The following is a 14127-nucleotide window of genomic DNA, read 5'->3' on the forward strand; positions in this document are numbered from 1 at the left end:
ATAATTTATGGGATAGGAGATTGCTACTAGATACCCTACCTCAACTCACAGATGAGCATCCATCTCAAGAGATTGCTACTAAGTACGTCGCCTCAACTCACGGATGAGCACCCATCTCAAGCCATATCCTCTCGGTGCTTAGCATTATTCCCCACGGAGTATTTGACATTCATTACATTAGCTCATTATGAGATAAGAGATTGTGTTTAGATACTCCGCCTCAACTCATGGATGAGTATCCATCCCAAACCCAACATTTTCATTCATTCATTGGAAAGCTCATAGATTCAAATATAAGAATAGCCTTGCACCTAAGAATCCCCTTATTGTGAGAAAGTCCTTTCACAACAAGTCATTATCATTCATTAAAGTAGAATTGAGAATAGCTTTTCAATAGACTCAACATCATTAACATTAGCATAGAAATTCATTCATTAGTCATTCATGAGTGTGTGTGAGAATGTGAGAATTGCCTTTCACATATAGTATCATCATTCATATCATTGCCTTCTAAACATGATCATAATACATTCTTAGAAATCACACACATATAATTCTCATCATAACCATACATTAATCATTCACACTTTGCCTTTCAAGACCATGATCACAATATACAAAGTAAGTAAACACCTCCACCTTTCAAGTGGATTAATAGTTTAAGCACAATTCTAATTCATCATATAATTGATCATAATTTTCCCTTTCAAGGCCATGAATCTCAAATAACCAACACACCAACAATTCACTATAATTAAAGAATAAATAATGATACAATTCAATAACCCAAAGCAATTTAGACATAATTCATTCATAAGCCTTCATAATCATCAAACCCACTTCATAAAGGTACAATTTAGGAATTGAGAGAATTCATGGTTTCATAGAGTATTTTCATCATAAATCATCAATTAAACACTAATACAATCATAATTTTTCATTAGAAACCATTTGAAAATGTTTGATGAAAGAAACCATGAGATTGAGTAAAACCCTAGATTTTTCTTAACTTGAAATAACCTTTTAATTGGCTCCTTGAATGAAAAGTTAGACAACGAAGAAGACTACCATACCTTGCTATTGAATTACCAAGAAAATTGAGGAAGAAACACCTTGAAATCACCCAAACCCAAGCTTCAATGGCTTCCTTCTTCTTCCTTGAGTTTTAGAGAGAGAATTTTTTAAAGGAGGAACTCTTTTGTTTTGATTTGGGTTTTGGAGAAACAAGGGGTAAATGACTTGTTAAAAGACTTAAAACCATATATATTAATGATATAAACCATTTAAAATCAACCCCACTTAATAATTAACTCAAACGAAATTACTTAATTACCCCATTTTTGGGCAGCCCCATCAGGGACCACGCCCACTTTGACGAGTCGTGAGGAGCACCATGGCTCGTGGTGATGCCCGTGGTCCCTTGACCAGTGTGCCTCTCAACCCTCACAAGTCCTCAAGGTGCTAAGGGAAGACCACGTGAGCTCCCATAATTCGTGGTGAAGACCACGAGTCGTGGTGATGTTCATGGTCATGGAGCCAGTAGCTAGTGAAAGTTGCCTTGCTTCCCTTGAGCCTAAGTGAGATTCATGCCCACTATGACGGACCGTCTAGGGAACCATGGCTCGTGGTGGTGCCCGTGGTTTTTGAGGCAGTAGCCTCCTCAATCATGCACCACTCCCAGCTAAGGCCACCCACGAGCCTTCCTACGGCCCATGGTCATGACCACGAGTTGTGAAGTGGCTCGTGAAGGGTTGCTTTGGCTTGGCAACTTTTCTAGGCACACTGCCTTGCCACCACGAGTGTCACGATGGCTCGTGGTGGCCACCAGGGTCGTTAAGACCCTCGTGGTGATGTTAGGAAGTGACTAGGCCTAGTTTTTAGGCAGCTTTGGCCCTCCACCATGGCCTACACCCAAAACCTTTACCTTTTTCCCTTAACTCTTGATGTTAACACTCACTTTTAGGCTCTAGTTTAACCTATCATTTTGCAAGTTGTTACAATTTTGAATAACGGGTGTTGATTGTGCAGGTTGAAAAGGGAAAATGTTGGAAAATGGTAGTTTGGTGAGCCAAAGTCCTGTTGGCGACACGCTGAACTGGTCGGCGAACCCCGACTTGGACCGCTGTTGGAACCACCAAGCTTGAAGGGGAACTCTGTAAAACTCGACGGGTTGTATGCTCATTCGGCGACTCACTGAACAGGACGGCAGGCCTAACTTTTCCGTCGTTTGAATCCCTAAATTGCTGGGAGTCCTGTACAACTCAGCGAGGTAAAATACCACTCGGCGCATCACCAAGTGGTTCAACGAGCACGAGTTACTCCACCGAAAGTGCCCAAAATGAAAGGTTTTAAAGTCCAAACGGTTTAAAAAGTCAAAATCCTTCATCTTCTCCTATTTTTAACTCTCGTACCCTATCACCCAACTTTTGATCTTTCATATTTTATTGTTTTTACCCGCTCTTTTTGTGAAATCGTTCCTCTGAATTATGGAACTCTTCCACCTAGCTATACAAATCTTGAATTCGACATTAAGGTTGGTTTTTCGAACCCGTACTTTAATTGTGTGGTTGAAATCAAATGCAATAGGTAAATTTGTTGTTGTTTTGTGTTGGGTAATTGTTATAATCGTGTTTAAGTGTTGGTATGTCTGTAATGAATTAAAATGTGTGCCTAAGTGCTTTAAATTGATCGATTCTCGTGTTCTTGCTTGTAAAATTGAGTCTAAATTGTTGGGTTGTGGTGTTAATGTGTTGGATCTAGTGGGGTGAAGTCTAAGTAACCCCAATGTGCTAAATTATGTAATTTTCCCAATGATGGAGCATTTGACGTTATTCTTAAGGGCAAAAGTCGTCAAATGGCTAATTTTGGCCAAATCGGGGGAAGTATGAGTACCCCGAGGGCATGGGTAGTATGGGTGTGACTTAATTGAATGGTTTTTGTGTTTAATTTTGAATTTGGGGGATTTGGGCTAAAATTTGAGAAATGGGGTTGAAAACCGGCACATTGGGCCGTTTGGCGAGCTACATCGAGCTCGCTGAGTGGTTTGGCAGTTCGCCAAAGTCCCCCACACATTGCCCTTAATTTCCAATTTTGGTTGAGTTTGTTCTGTAACTTTTGGCGAGATGCCTGAGCTCACCGAGTTCACTCGGCGACTCACCGAAAGGCCTTTTTTATTGCCCTTTCTGTGCCCCTAACCCCTAAAATACATTGTAACTTTTGGCGAGCCACTTCTAGCTCGCCAATTGGTGTTGGTGATCCGCCGAATACCCCTAAACATCACCGACTTGTCTAAAGTTTCAAAAAATGTTGTGCTGGTGCTTTCGAAGAGCCTGATCTGGCCCGCCAAAGTGACTCGGTGACTCGCCAAATGGTTCGCGAGTCTTTCTACAACTTGTTTCTGCATTTTTCTTGGACTCTCTCTAACATTTTTCTATGTTGTTTGCAGAAATGGCTAGATCCAAACTGTCAGGAAGAGACATGTCGGCATGTAAGCAGGAAAGAAGAGTAGTCATAAATGAGGATGCAACTACATCCGGGGTAAAGGCATCCAAACTCCTTACAAAATGAGGGAAAAGCAAAGAAGAGGGCAACGCGCCTGTGGTGGAATCATCGGAGGCCAGCTCCGATAGTGAGGGAGTCTACGAGACTCACCTCACCTTATCAGACAATGAGGGAGAGTCGTAGGATTCTCAGGCTTCCATCTCTGTGCCTGAGGATGACTAGCTTCTACAAGCACGAAGAGCGGAAATTCGCTCCAAGGGAATGCAAGATCCGTCTAGGATCTCAGTACCACAGACGCCTCCTCCATCTCCATCCCAGACTGTGGTCCCAGCACCACCGGTACATGGTCCTCCTCCCCGATCTCTCAACAGACTAAAGGCCGAGGGACGGAGGACTATTATTGAGGATAAGAGATTGTCCACAGATGGTTTGGTGGAAAGGTATCCTGAGATATGGTGCACCCTCAAATCCCACAAATTTGAGATTTTCACTAAACCCCGGGGCCCCTACATTCCTAATTGTGTCCGGGAGTTCTACTCGGCCTACAGAGACTTGGTGCCACAAGGGAGAGGAAGCCAGTGCCTTCAAACCACTTTATTATGTGATTGTCTGGGGAAAAAAAGGTGAAATACAATAGTGAGGACATTAATGTTGTTTTGGGATATACTTATAACTTCATGCATGACTACCAGAGTATGATTCAGACAAAGATGTTGGATGACTTAAAAGGTTGATTAGCTCCTCCTCTTTCTAACAGTACCCCAAGGTGGATTGAGGTCGGCATGCCAATAAAGAAGAAGGATCTCAATGTGGTGGCGAGGTATTGGTTCGGGTTTATTAGCAGTATGATCATGCTGTCCCAGAACGAGTCTATCCTCCACCACCCAAAGTTGGCCTATCTTGGATCTATTATTGCTAGGAAGCCTCAATTTAGGTTCGATTATTGAGCAAGAGATGGCCATGATGGCCAAGAAGCGCTAGGCATCTCTTTCCTTTCCGGTATTGATCACCGAGTTGCACAGACAGGCTCGGGTTCCTCGTGATGAGAAGATGGATGTTGAGGTGATACCTATATCCTCTACAGACATGTGATGTATTGAGGCCCAGTACTAGAAAGATGAGGTAGAAAAAGGAGCGCAACCCCGGTGGACACTTCTATGGGAACTAATATTGATATGATACATGCAGAGGCAGTCATGCCTACTCCGGCCACTGGCCTTCAGGTACTTCTAGCTTCACTTCTTCTGAGCCCCTAAGTACTTTTATTCCTCCCCTACCCCCTAGATTTGTTGCTGGTACTACTGCTTCTAGGCCTTTGATCACCCAGGCCATGTTGCTCAAGATGGGGCAACTAGCCCATTCTACCGATGTTCGTGCCTCTCGGCTAGAGGTCGCGGTTCCAGCGATGATTGAGAGAGCCTTTAGTGCTACATTGACACCTATTAGGGCTTCTATTGATGCCCTCACAACGAGGATAGAAGTGTGTGAGAGAGGCTGGAGAGCTACTCATGAGGTGACAGTCGTAAAGGCTGTGATTGTTGAGTTGAGGAAAGATGTGGACCAATTGAAGTCCATTGATTGCCTCTGATTTTTGGGACTGTGGAGATCCCTGATGACCCAAGCACAAATATTCTGGCTCATTTTGATGTGCCTCCGGCTACCACCGAAGATGAGGTTAGCTCTGATGATGCGGCTACAGAGTCCAAGGATGAGACTGATAAGGAGCAGCTCAGTGTTCAGGATGAGACTATTTTTTAGGGTCTGATTAACTTGGAGGAGACTATGGTAGATTCAGTTATTCAGTCCTCCTTGAAGGATACTTCTATGGTGGGCTCCAGTGGAGCCAAGGTTGATGAGAGTGTGACCCCGAGCACTGATGCCCAGACAAATTAAGCGGCCGGGATGCAGACTGCACCCCAGGCTTAGCCTAGCAGGATGACTTTTCCTCACCCTCTCTGTTATCCTTTTATACTCTATTTTTTTAGTTGCATTTGAGGACAACTGCTTATTTTTATTGGGTGGGGTGAGGTATTTCCATACCTACCTCATGTGATTATTTTGTGAATATTGGGCTTACTTGGTTTAATTTATTGATATATATATATATATATATATATATATATATATATATTGTTGAATTGTTTTGTGAATTTTGATATTGCGAATGTTTTAAGCTTGTGGCCCATTGTTTGAATTAAATTGGTTTTGAACCTAATTTAAAATTTTGCACCTCTTTTATGTGTGATTGTGGTTGTTCTTGTGCAAATTTGACTGTCGGTTGTGGTCAATACCGATGACTTGAATAGTGCTCCTAATCGAACAAAATGAATGTGCAGTTACGAGGAGGCAAACGAATTTACATAGGCAAATGTGAACTTTAAGCATCTCGTTGTGACTACTTGATTGTCGAATGAGTCTCTTGAGATGAGCATTGCACGCTAGTTAGAAAGTGTGGAGTTTGGTTTGATATTGGTACTAATGTCTTGTGTGATGAGATTACTTTGAACATTGTGTGTGATGACACCTAGAATTTTCCCCGTTGGTCTGGTTGATTGAGTGATGCAAACACTTGAAATGACCTTAGGCAAGAATTTTGAAGAGTGAACCAACATGTCAATGTACCTCTTTTGTGGCCAACCTTGTGAGATGTGTGAACCTATCTTGGTACCAATTGAGCCTTATCCATTTTCTTGTAAGAAACTTGAAAAATTGTGACCTCTCTTTATCCATTCACCCATAACTTTCATGAAGTATGGTTTGTTTGAGTAGCCAACTTAGACCAAAAGCCTAATTTGGGGTGTGGTGAAAAGAGAAGGAAAGTCAAGAAGTGTGAGAAGTCCCCCTTTGTGTGATTGCTTTGGAAAAGAGGGAACCCCTCCATTTTAAAAAAAAAAAAGAGAAAAGGAATTGAAAAAGAAGAAAGAAAAGAAAAAGAACAAAAAAGTTGTGAAATAAAATAGTGAAAATTGCAAAAGAAATGGGGTATCCGGTGGTTCACATGAAGTTGAATAATAAGGTGGATTATGAGAATGTTTGAAATGTTAAAAAAAGGATGAAAGTGATGTTCAGACCACACTTCATGAAGGTGGAAGCCACTAAGCCTAATTGATCATATCTTTACACTCAGCCCCGTGACAAGCCTTGAAAAGACCTTTGTGATCTTGAGTAAGTTGAAATTAATTTTGATTGGAAAACAAGGACAAACCTATCAGTGGAGTTATGCATGTGTTCATCTTTGTGAGTGTGAGAGTTGCATGTGATTCTGGGACTCTAAATTGCTGAAGAATTTTGTGTGAATATGAAATCATCTTTGTTGTGAGGGCATTTGAGTACCTTTGTTGAGCTTGAACTTGCATTTAAAGCAAGTATTGTGAACTTGAGCATCTTTGGTAATGGTGAGTCACAATTTGAATCTTTGAGTGAACAATTGGGCATTGTATGTATAGTTTGAACTTTTTGTGTGCATTCAGGTTGAGTCTTATGCAGCACTACTTGAGGCATTCTTATTGAACTCCTGATCTTGAATTTTGCTTGAGGACAAGCAAAAGTTTAAGTTGGGGGTGTTGATGAGTCCGAGATTTGGACTCATTTAGGACTTTGTTTTGATAGTTTTAGTGTCCTCAAATGCCTAATGTATGCTACAAACTGATGTTAAAGCCTTGATTTTCAGGTATGTGAGCTAAGGAGCAAGGTAAGGACACTAACATGCAAAAAGGGGCATAACAAGTTGAAGAAGTGAAGAAAGGAGATCATGGTGATCGCCAAGACCACTTGGTGACTTGCCGAGCGACTCTTCAATCCGCCTAAAGTTCCTGTGTGCCATCCCTAAGGCAAGAAACCAAGTCGGCGACAAGAATGGACAGTCGGTGAATCGTTGATCGATTTTGCGATTCCAAGATCGATTGCCCAAAGTTACAAGACCTTAGATGTTAAAGGCCAATGCAAAGTGGCGATGGAAGAGGACAATCGGTGGATTGCCAATCAACTCGAAGAGCCCGACTTACCTCACCTAATGGCCTTTCAGGCCATATTTTGGGCAATTATAAATTGAATTTTGAACTGTAAATTGAGGGGCTTGCTATCTTTGAGAAGAGTTTTTCTTTTGAGTTTTAGAGTTCCATTGTAGACTTTGAAGCTTTTTGAGGCCCAATTTTGAGGATTTGGAAGTGGGTTTCTAAATTTCTTCAATTTGGACCATTGTAAAGACTTGGGAGCATTTACCCAGATCATGGCGAATGTATTTGGTAATCGTTTCCCTATTCTTATGATGTGTGGCTAAAATTCCAATTCTTGGGGGTGTGATTATACGTTTAATTAGCTTATGGGTATTGTTAATTACTAGTTTAAATGTTATATTGAAGTGGGTTTAATCATTAGTTGTGTTTTAATCTATGAATTGTAGTTGCAAATGCAGTTCCAATTTTGAGTTTTTAGCTTGCTTGAGATAGAGGTTTTTAACCAAAGCTTTTGATTAATAGTTTGTAGGCATTAGGTTGATATGGATTCAACTCGAGAGAGTGAATCCTTAACCTAGTCCTACTCATCTTGTTCGAGAGAGAGGATGTATTAAGGTTGTGGGTTGTTCTTATTTTGTTAAGCTTGTTGATGTTTGAAAGAAATCACTTGGAACGTGATAGTTGTTCGAGAGAACACTATTTCAATCATAGTCCAGCCTATTCACTGATATTTAACTATTTATTAGTAGTCTCAATTACCCATATAGAGAAATTTGCCTATAATCGATCACATCCCGAGGATTCCTCTCTTTATTGTTTTTTCATTGTTGTTTGATTGCGTTGTAGTTGCTAATTGCAAACCTAAACCCTCATCTGACATTCGTGTCACCCCTTTTGACTTGTTTTCATGTCTTTTTTTTGATAATTTTTGTTCCTATAACTATCAAGAACACATTTGTACTTCATAACTGAACTTGAACATGTACCGCTCCTTGTGGGTTCGACCCCAACTCTTTGTTGGGTTTTATACTGCTTAACGATCGTTTGCACCTAGAATTGGATAATGTGTGCTTGAAACGTTAATCAACATCCTAGAACCGATTTATGCTCTGAATACAAAGTTTGTCACTATCCAAAGTACCCCAAGTGTGACATGGCGAATAAGACCCAAGAGGTCCAAATCAAGTCACTTGACATTAGCATGACGTAATCAACATAATGGAAGGAGAATAGATATAAAATATCTCAAATGATAAAATCTCAACGTACAATACTGAATGAAAATGCAGAATACTAAACGGTGCCTGACATAGTCTCTAAAACATCATAAGAGTGGTTGAGACGTAACTCATACGCCATGTACAAGTCTGAAAGCAAAGACAATGAAAAGTAACAACTCCATAGGCTCGTCCTCAAGCCATGAGGACTCACCAAATCAAAAGCAAGGCTGGGTAATCCACCTAAGTGTGTTCGGGTGGAAGAGCGTTTGATCCTATATTATGAGACAATATAGACAAAAAATATATATTAGTACTATGAATATACTAAGTATGGAGAAATATGCACAAACCTAGACATGATATCATAATAGGATTAAAATGTGTAATGCATGACTAAGTAAATAATTTAAAATCTTAGATAGCAAAACCATAAAATCACAAGATAGGGTCAATGCATTAGAAAAAGGACATAATGTAACGTTTTAGGAAAATCATAGTTATTTTGTGGTATATTAGGTTTAACATCATGTGAGGTATAACATGGAATCCGGTGTAACCCTCACACCGAAAAGAAAGAGTCTAATTTGTCAAGGAAAGAACTCATATCATAATCATTAATGATATGTGGATCCACTAGAGAAGTCATTAAGACAACCTACATGGGCACATAATTTGGGAAAGGAGATTGCTACCAGAGAGTATCCTTTTTGAGCCTCCACCTCAAAGTTCTCTCGGTGCTAAGTAAAATCCTAACAAACAAGATAAAGTCAACATCATATTATTACATTAGGAAACACAATAATCAAGTACTAATCCAATAATAAAGTCATATAAGAATAGTTCTTTTTAAAACCATGATTTCATAAAATAGTTCATATAGACACTTACCATTCTAAGCATCTAAATCATGATTTTCTTTCAATTGTGAGGAAACTTTTCACAAATCATTGATATTTAACTTAAAGTATCCTTAAATCATTATTCATCTTTTCATAAAACATGCATAAATCCTTTATCAAATTCATGATCATAATTTCATAGTACATAAGTAAAATCAAGCATAAAACATCGGTCCATATGAAATCAATTTAAATCGAATTGAATCAAATCGTGCATAATAAAATATAATATCAAAAACTAAATCATAATAAATTGGACCCATGAAGATTGTCATGAAATCCCATATGAATTGGGTGAAATTGAATTAGAGATTTGAGTTTCTTTTGGGAGTAGTGGATGAAAGAGATCGATTGGTGAATTCCCTCATACCTCGATAATCAAAGCCTCAGCAAAGCAATAGGAAAGTGACCTTGGAGCTTGAAATCCTAGCTTTTCACCTTTGAGCATGAGAGAGAATTGAAGAGCATGAACTTAGATGGGATTTGGAGTTTTGAGAGAATGAGAGGGTTTGGGTAGTTTTAGGACTTGAAAATCAGTTAGAAGAATTAGAAATAGGCTAGAAACAACGTAGTATAGGCCTTAAAAGGATAGGAAAAATACCCAAATATCCTTAACAAATAATTGTCGGACAGACCTACGATTGGGTTCTACGTTCTGTAGGGCATACTACATTTCGTCTTGTTAAACTTTGTAACCTCGACTAGAGCCCAAGAGTTTGAACAAATCCTATGGGACCTCCCTACGGTTCGTCGTCTGGTCTACGGTCCGTAGACCTCACCTGTAGACTTCAAGTAACCAAAAATCACCTAAGTCCAAACATCATTCCACGAGTCCACTCTACAATCTGTAACACAAACAATGACCCGTAGGTCCTATACGTAGAGCACAAATACATCAAATCCATTAAGTGCAGAACCACTCTACGAATGACTCCTACGACTCATAGAGTCCACTCGTGATCCCTGGAACCAAATTTCCAAAATCTCTGAAGTCACTCTTCGGGCATCATCTACGACCCGTAGTCCATTTGACAACTCATCCAGTTAAATCGTAACTCATCATCAGAGACTTGACATTTTCCGAAATCCTGCCCAGTGAACTTTTCCAAACTCAACTTTTGATATTTTCGAGGTGTTACAATATAATGGATCACTTATCTGTCATAATAGTTCGTAAATAATATATTTTTTAAAATAACAATTACTTAGAATTATTTAAATTTTCTCTAATTCGCATGGGTTAATTTACTAATAAAAAAAAAATCGACCTTTCAAGTATATATCAGATTTCAGATTTCAGATTTTAGATTAATGAGAAAAAATTAAAGAAAGAAACAAACGGGTACCATATTGGCATTAGGGGCGTGCTTCTAAGGCACGAATCGCAGTTGCATCCGTTCCGCCTAAACTTCATCTCGCTGCAAAAATCTTCACCTTTCGTCAATGGAGAAAAAATGTGAAAGAGAAGATATGAGTGCAATCGATACAGAAAGGATGAAAAACCTGAAGAAGATGAGGGAGACATTGATATATGATGCGTATTACTTACCAGCAGAAAACTATCTTAAACATGGGAAAATGGCCATATCTAAACCCCGTGTTGACATGTTTCTGGATCAGTGCTCTCGTTTGCAGGAGGAGGACTCATATAGGTATATCTTTTATCTCTCATTTTTCTCCAAATATACATCTGAATCAGAATTAGCATCGCTACCCTTGATTTTTGTGCTTTTTCTTTTCTTAGAATATATTGGTCTTCTCAGGCTTGCTTCTGATGATTGAGTCTATAATTTTTCCATTTTTATGTTTACTGTAATGCATACTATTGTCAGGACCAGAACACCAGCTTTATGATTATCAACCTTCCACATATCTGACCTAAAAAATATGACATGTTACAGAATGATAGGCTTATTTTTCCACTCAAATAATTTTGGTAGTAGGTTGTCCTCCCCGATTTGTATTTATTGGGGGTGTTTTTGAGTTCCAAATCAATACAATGAGATGGTTAGTTGAGCATCTTCATTTGCGCATAATTGTTTTTGAAATATGTGCAGGAGTCTATGGAATATGACTATAACACCGTTGGGTCATGCCAAACAATACAGCCTTAAGGAAATCGAAGATATGACCGACAATTTTCAGCCGTACACGCTGATTAAATCTACCAAGTATGGGAGAATGTTCAGTTACCCAACCAATGAAGCTATTACTATCAAAACATGGGATTTCTTTTGGCCAGATTTCAATGGCTATTCTTACCATCCATCTAGATTTTGTGTATGTTAAATCATATATATATGTTTTTTTTTGTTGGATTGGATCCTATTTCTCTCTCTTAACATTTTCTGCTAAGATACTTACTAAAATTTACAGAATGAGCTTGAAATACTGACAGATGATAATCCTCATGCATGTTTGATGAAGTTAAAGGGGTTCTGTTTTCAAAATATACTTGCAATTGTGTATGATGAAACACCAATTCAATTTTTGTCGTACGTCATTTCTGGTATTTAAACTACCTAAAGAAATCTTCATCTGCTATAGTTGAGGGCTACCAGGTTTACTAGTTTTATGTGCTTTAATTTTTACTTGTCATTTGTATTTGTTCCTTGAGATGGGGAAAGCTTTAGATGGGAGGATAGAATGAAGGTGGCAGCTCAACTTGCAACCCTCTTCATCTGGTTGCATGAGAAGCAATTTGCGATTGGTCGTATGGAGCCTTCTAGCATAATGATTGACAAGGTAACATCCAAACCTTATGGATCTCGATCCTTGTTGACATTTTACAAGTAACTGTTCAATAGGATTTGCAGGCAGGGCCATTGTAGTTGAATTGAATTCCCTTCACCAAAAAATTATATTATTGTGCAAATAGGCTAAAACAAGTATTTAGGGAAGTTATGGTATAGAGGCATAAGGTTTACAAATTCTTTATGTTGCAAGCTCAATTTCTAGGTATGATATTCTAGTACTTTCTGAATTCCTTTATTTGAAATCTCTGCTCATCCATTGCTTGCAGGACTTCAACATGAAAGTAATCGACTTTCCTTTCCTGGTTCGTGTTAGAGACATCCCTCATAATATTCTTCCTGATGCTCCCGAGGCTGATAATGTTACTGAGACTTTAAAAGATGATGTTTACGCATTTGGTATTCTACTTTTGAGGTTGATTACCAATAACAAAAGCATTGAAGGTCCATATCATTGTTGGATTCAGGAGGAGCTACAAGGTGGTAAAGGATCGATAGTGGATAAATCAGTTCTGCTAAATTGTGATGGTGTGCTCGCTTGTGGAATCACAAAACTAGCGACAGAATGTCTGGATGAGGATCCAAATGCACGCCCAGATATGAAGAATGTCTCTGACCGCTTGACCAATTTGGTAAGCAAAGCAACTTGAACCATGGAAGAGCAAATTTTATTGTTTTGTTAAGCCTGTTGTGAGACTTTATATGAATCATGTAGTTGATTAACTGGACATGTCTAGCGGATTACATGCATTAAGATTGTATGGTTCTGATTTGCTTGTTGGGGCACTTTCTTTGAGAGAAAAACTAAACAAAAACATGATGTTTAACAAAGAGATATATGGGACTAGCTCTGGCAAAAGTGGATTATTTGCGTCACTGCATGAATTATGATATGTTTAACTTTTAACCTATGTTGCTCAGACTCTTTAAAAATGTCATCTAGTGTGTTGGTTCCTTCAAAAGTAGTGCATTTTTGTAGGATCCGACATGAGTGCAACAACATTTTTTGGAGCAACTTAGAACTTAACAACATTGTGTCCTTTAGTGCCCACCAGTCTTTATGACTTTATCTCCATTGCTTTGTGTGGATTTAATTGTCATTTAATTTGAATCCGCTGTTTCTCTTTCTTTTGTATTTAATACCAAGTCTCTGCTTGCTGATTTCTAGTAGCTAGAGGTTAATTATTCAGTCAAAAGACGTCTAGCAGAAATACACTCACCTGGTTATAAATGTGAACTTGTTGGCTATTCTTTTTGGATACAGATGTCCGAAATTGGTTTCGAGCAGCGTCAAGTTTGTGTTGCTATCAGCGAGAGACCAGGAGAACAGTTTGGACAAACAAGAATGATTAGTGTTCTCACCTTAGCATTAGCAGTTGGTGTCGTTGGATTCTTCTTGTTTAAGAAGCACTGATTATTCATTCTAACTGTTAGAGATTTTTCACTTTTTATGTAAGTGCATGCATATTCTCTGTATTATTTCTTGATGGTGAAAGAGAAGTAATAAATTTGCATATGTTTTAGCCCACCTTTAAATTGGTGGTGTGGACATTTATCCGAAGTTGGAAGTATAAAGTAAATGAGACTGTTAATTAAACAAAATATATATTCTTCTTATTTAGAAATGGCATTTTTGAAGTACGAACATCGCAATGAATTATTGTACCAAAAGTAGTGCAAATTGTACTAGAAACTAACTGAATTTAGTAAATGCATTTATTTACTCTTTATTGTATAAGACACGTGTATTGTGTAGTTCAATTGCAAACTCATATTTTCATTTTTGGGAAGACACATG

At 38.7% G+C, this 14127-nt stretch overlaps 1 protein-coding gene across 1 annotated transcript; it reads left to right on the plus strand.

Annotated features, from left to right (window-relative positions):
• Positions 1-10922: 10922 nt before the first annotated feature.
• Positions 10923-13743, plus strand: LOC125834796 (probable receptor-like protein kinase At1g80640). The gene is made up of 6 exons (XM_049513948.1): positions 10923-11228; positions 11634-11856; positions 11953-12085; positions 12194-12321; positions 12599-12961; positions 13594-13743. The coding sequence occupies exons 1-6, from the start codon at positions 11020-11022 to the stop codon at positions 13741-13743; spliced, it is 1206 nt and encodes a 401-aa protein (XP_049369905.1). The 5' UTR covers positions 10923-11019.
• The last annotated feature ends 384 nt before the right edge of the window (positions 13744-14127 follow it).

The sequence above is a fragment of the Solanum verrucosum genome, unplaced genomic scaffold (genome assembly GCF_900185275.1).
Source record: "Solanum verrucosum unplaced genomic scaffold, falcon-dt-bn FXZP01000073.1, whole genome shotgun sequence".
Lineage (NCBI taxonomy): Eukaryota > Viridiplantae > Streptophyta > Magnoliopsida > Solanales > Solanaceae > Solanum > Solanum verrucosum.

What these genes read in the sequence shown, in the direction of transcription:
- LOC125834796 (XM_049513948.1), top strand. Translation starts at nt 11,020, where the DNA reads ATGGAGAAAAAATGTGAAAGAGAAGATATGAGTGCAATCGATACAGAA. An exon ending in ACCATCCATCTAGATTTTGT is followed by an intron (nt 11,857 to 11,952) that starts GTATGTTAAATC and finishes TAAAATTTACAG; the next exon opens with AATGAGCTTGAAATACTGAC. An exon ending in TTTGTCGTACGTCATTTCTG is followed by an intron (nt 12,086 to 12,193) that starts GTATTTAAACTA and finishes TTGTTCCTTGAG; the next exon opens with ATGGGGAAAGCTTTAGATGG.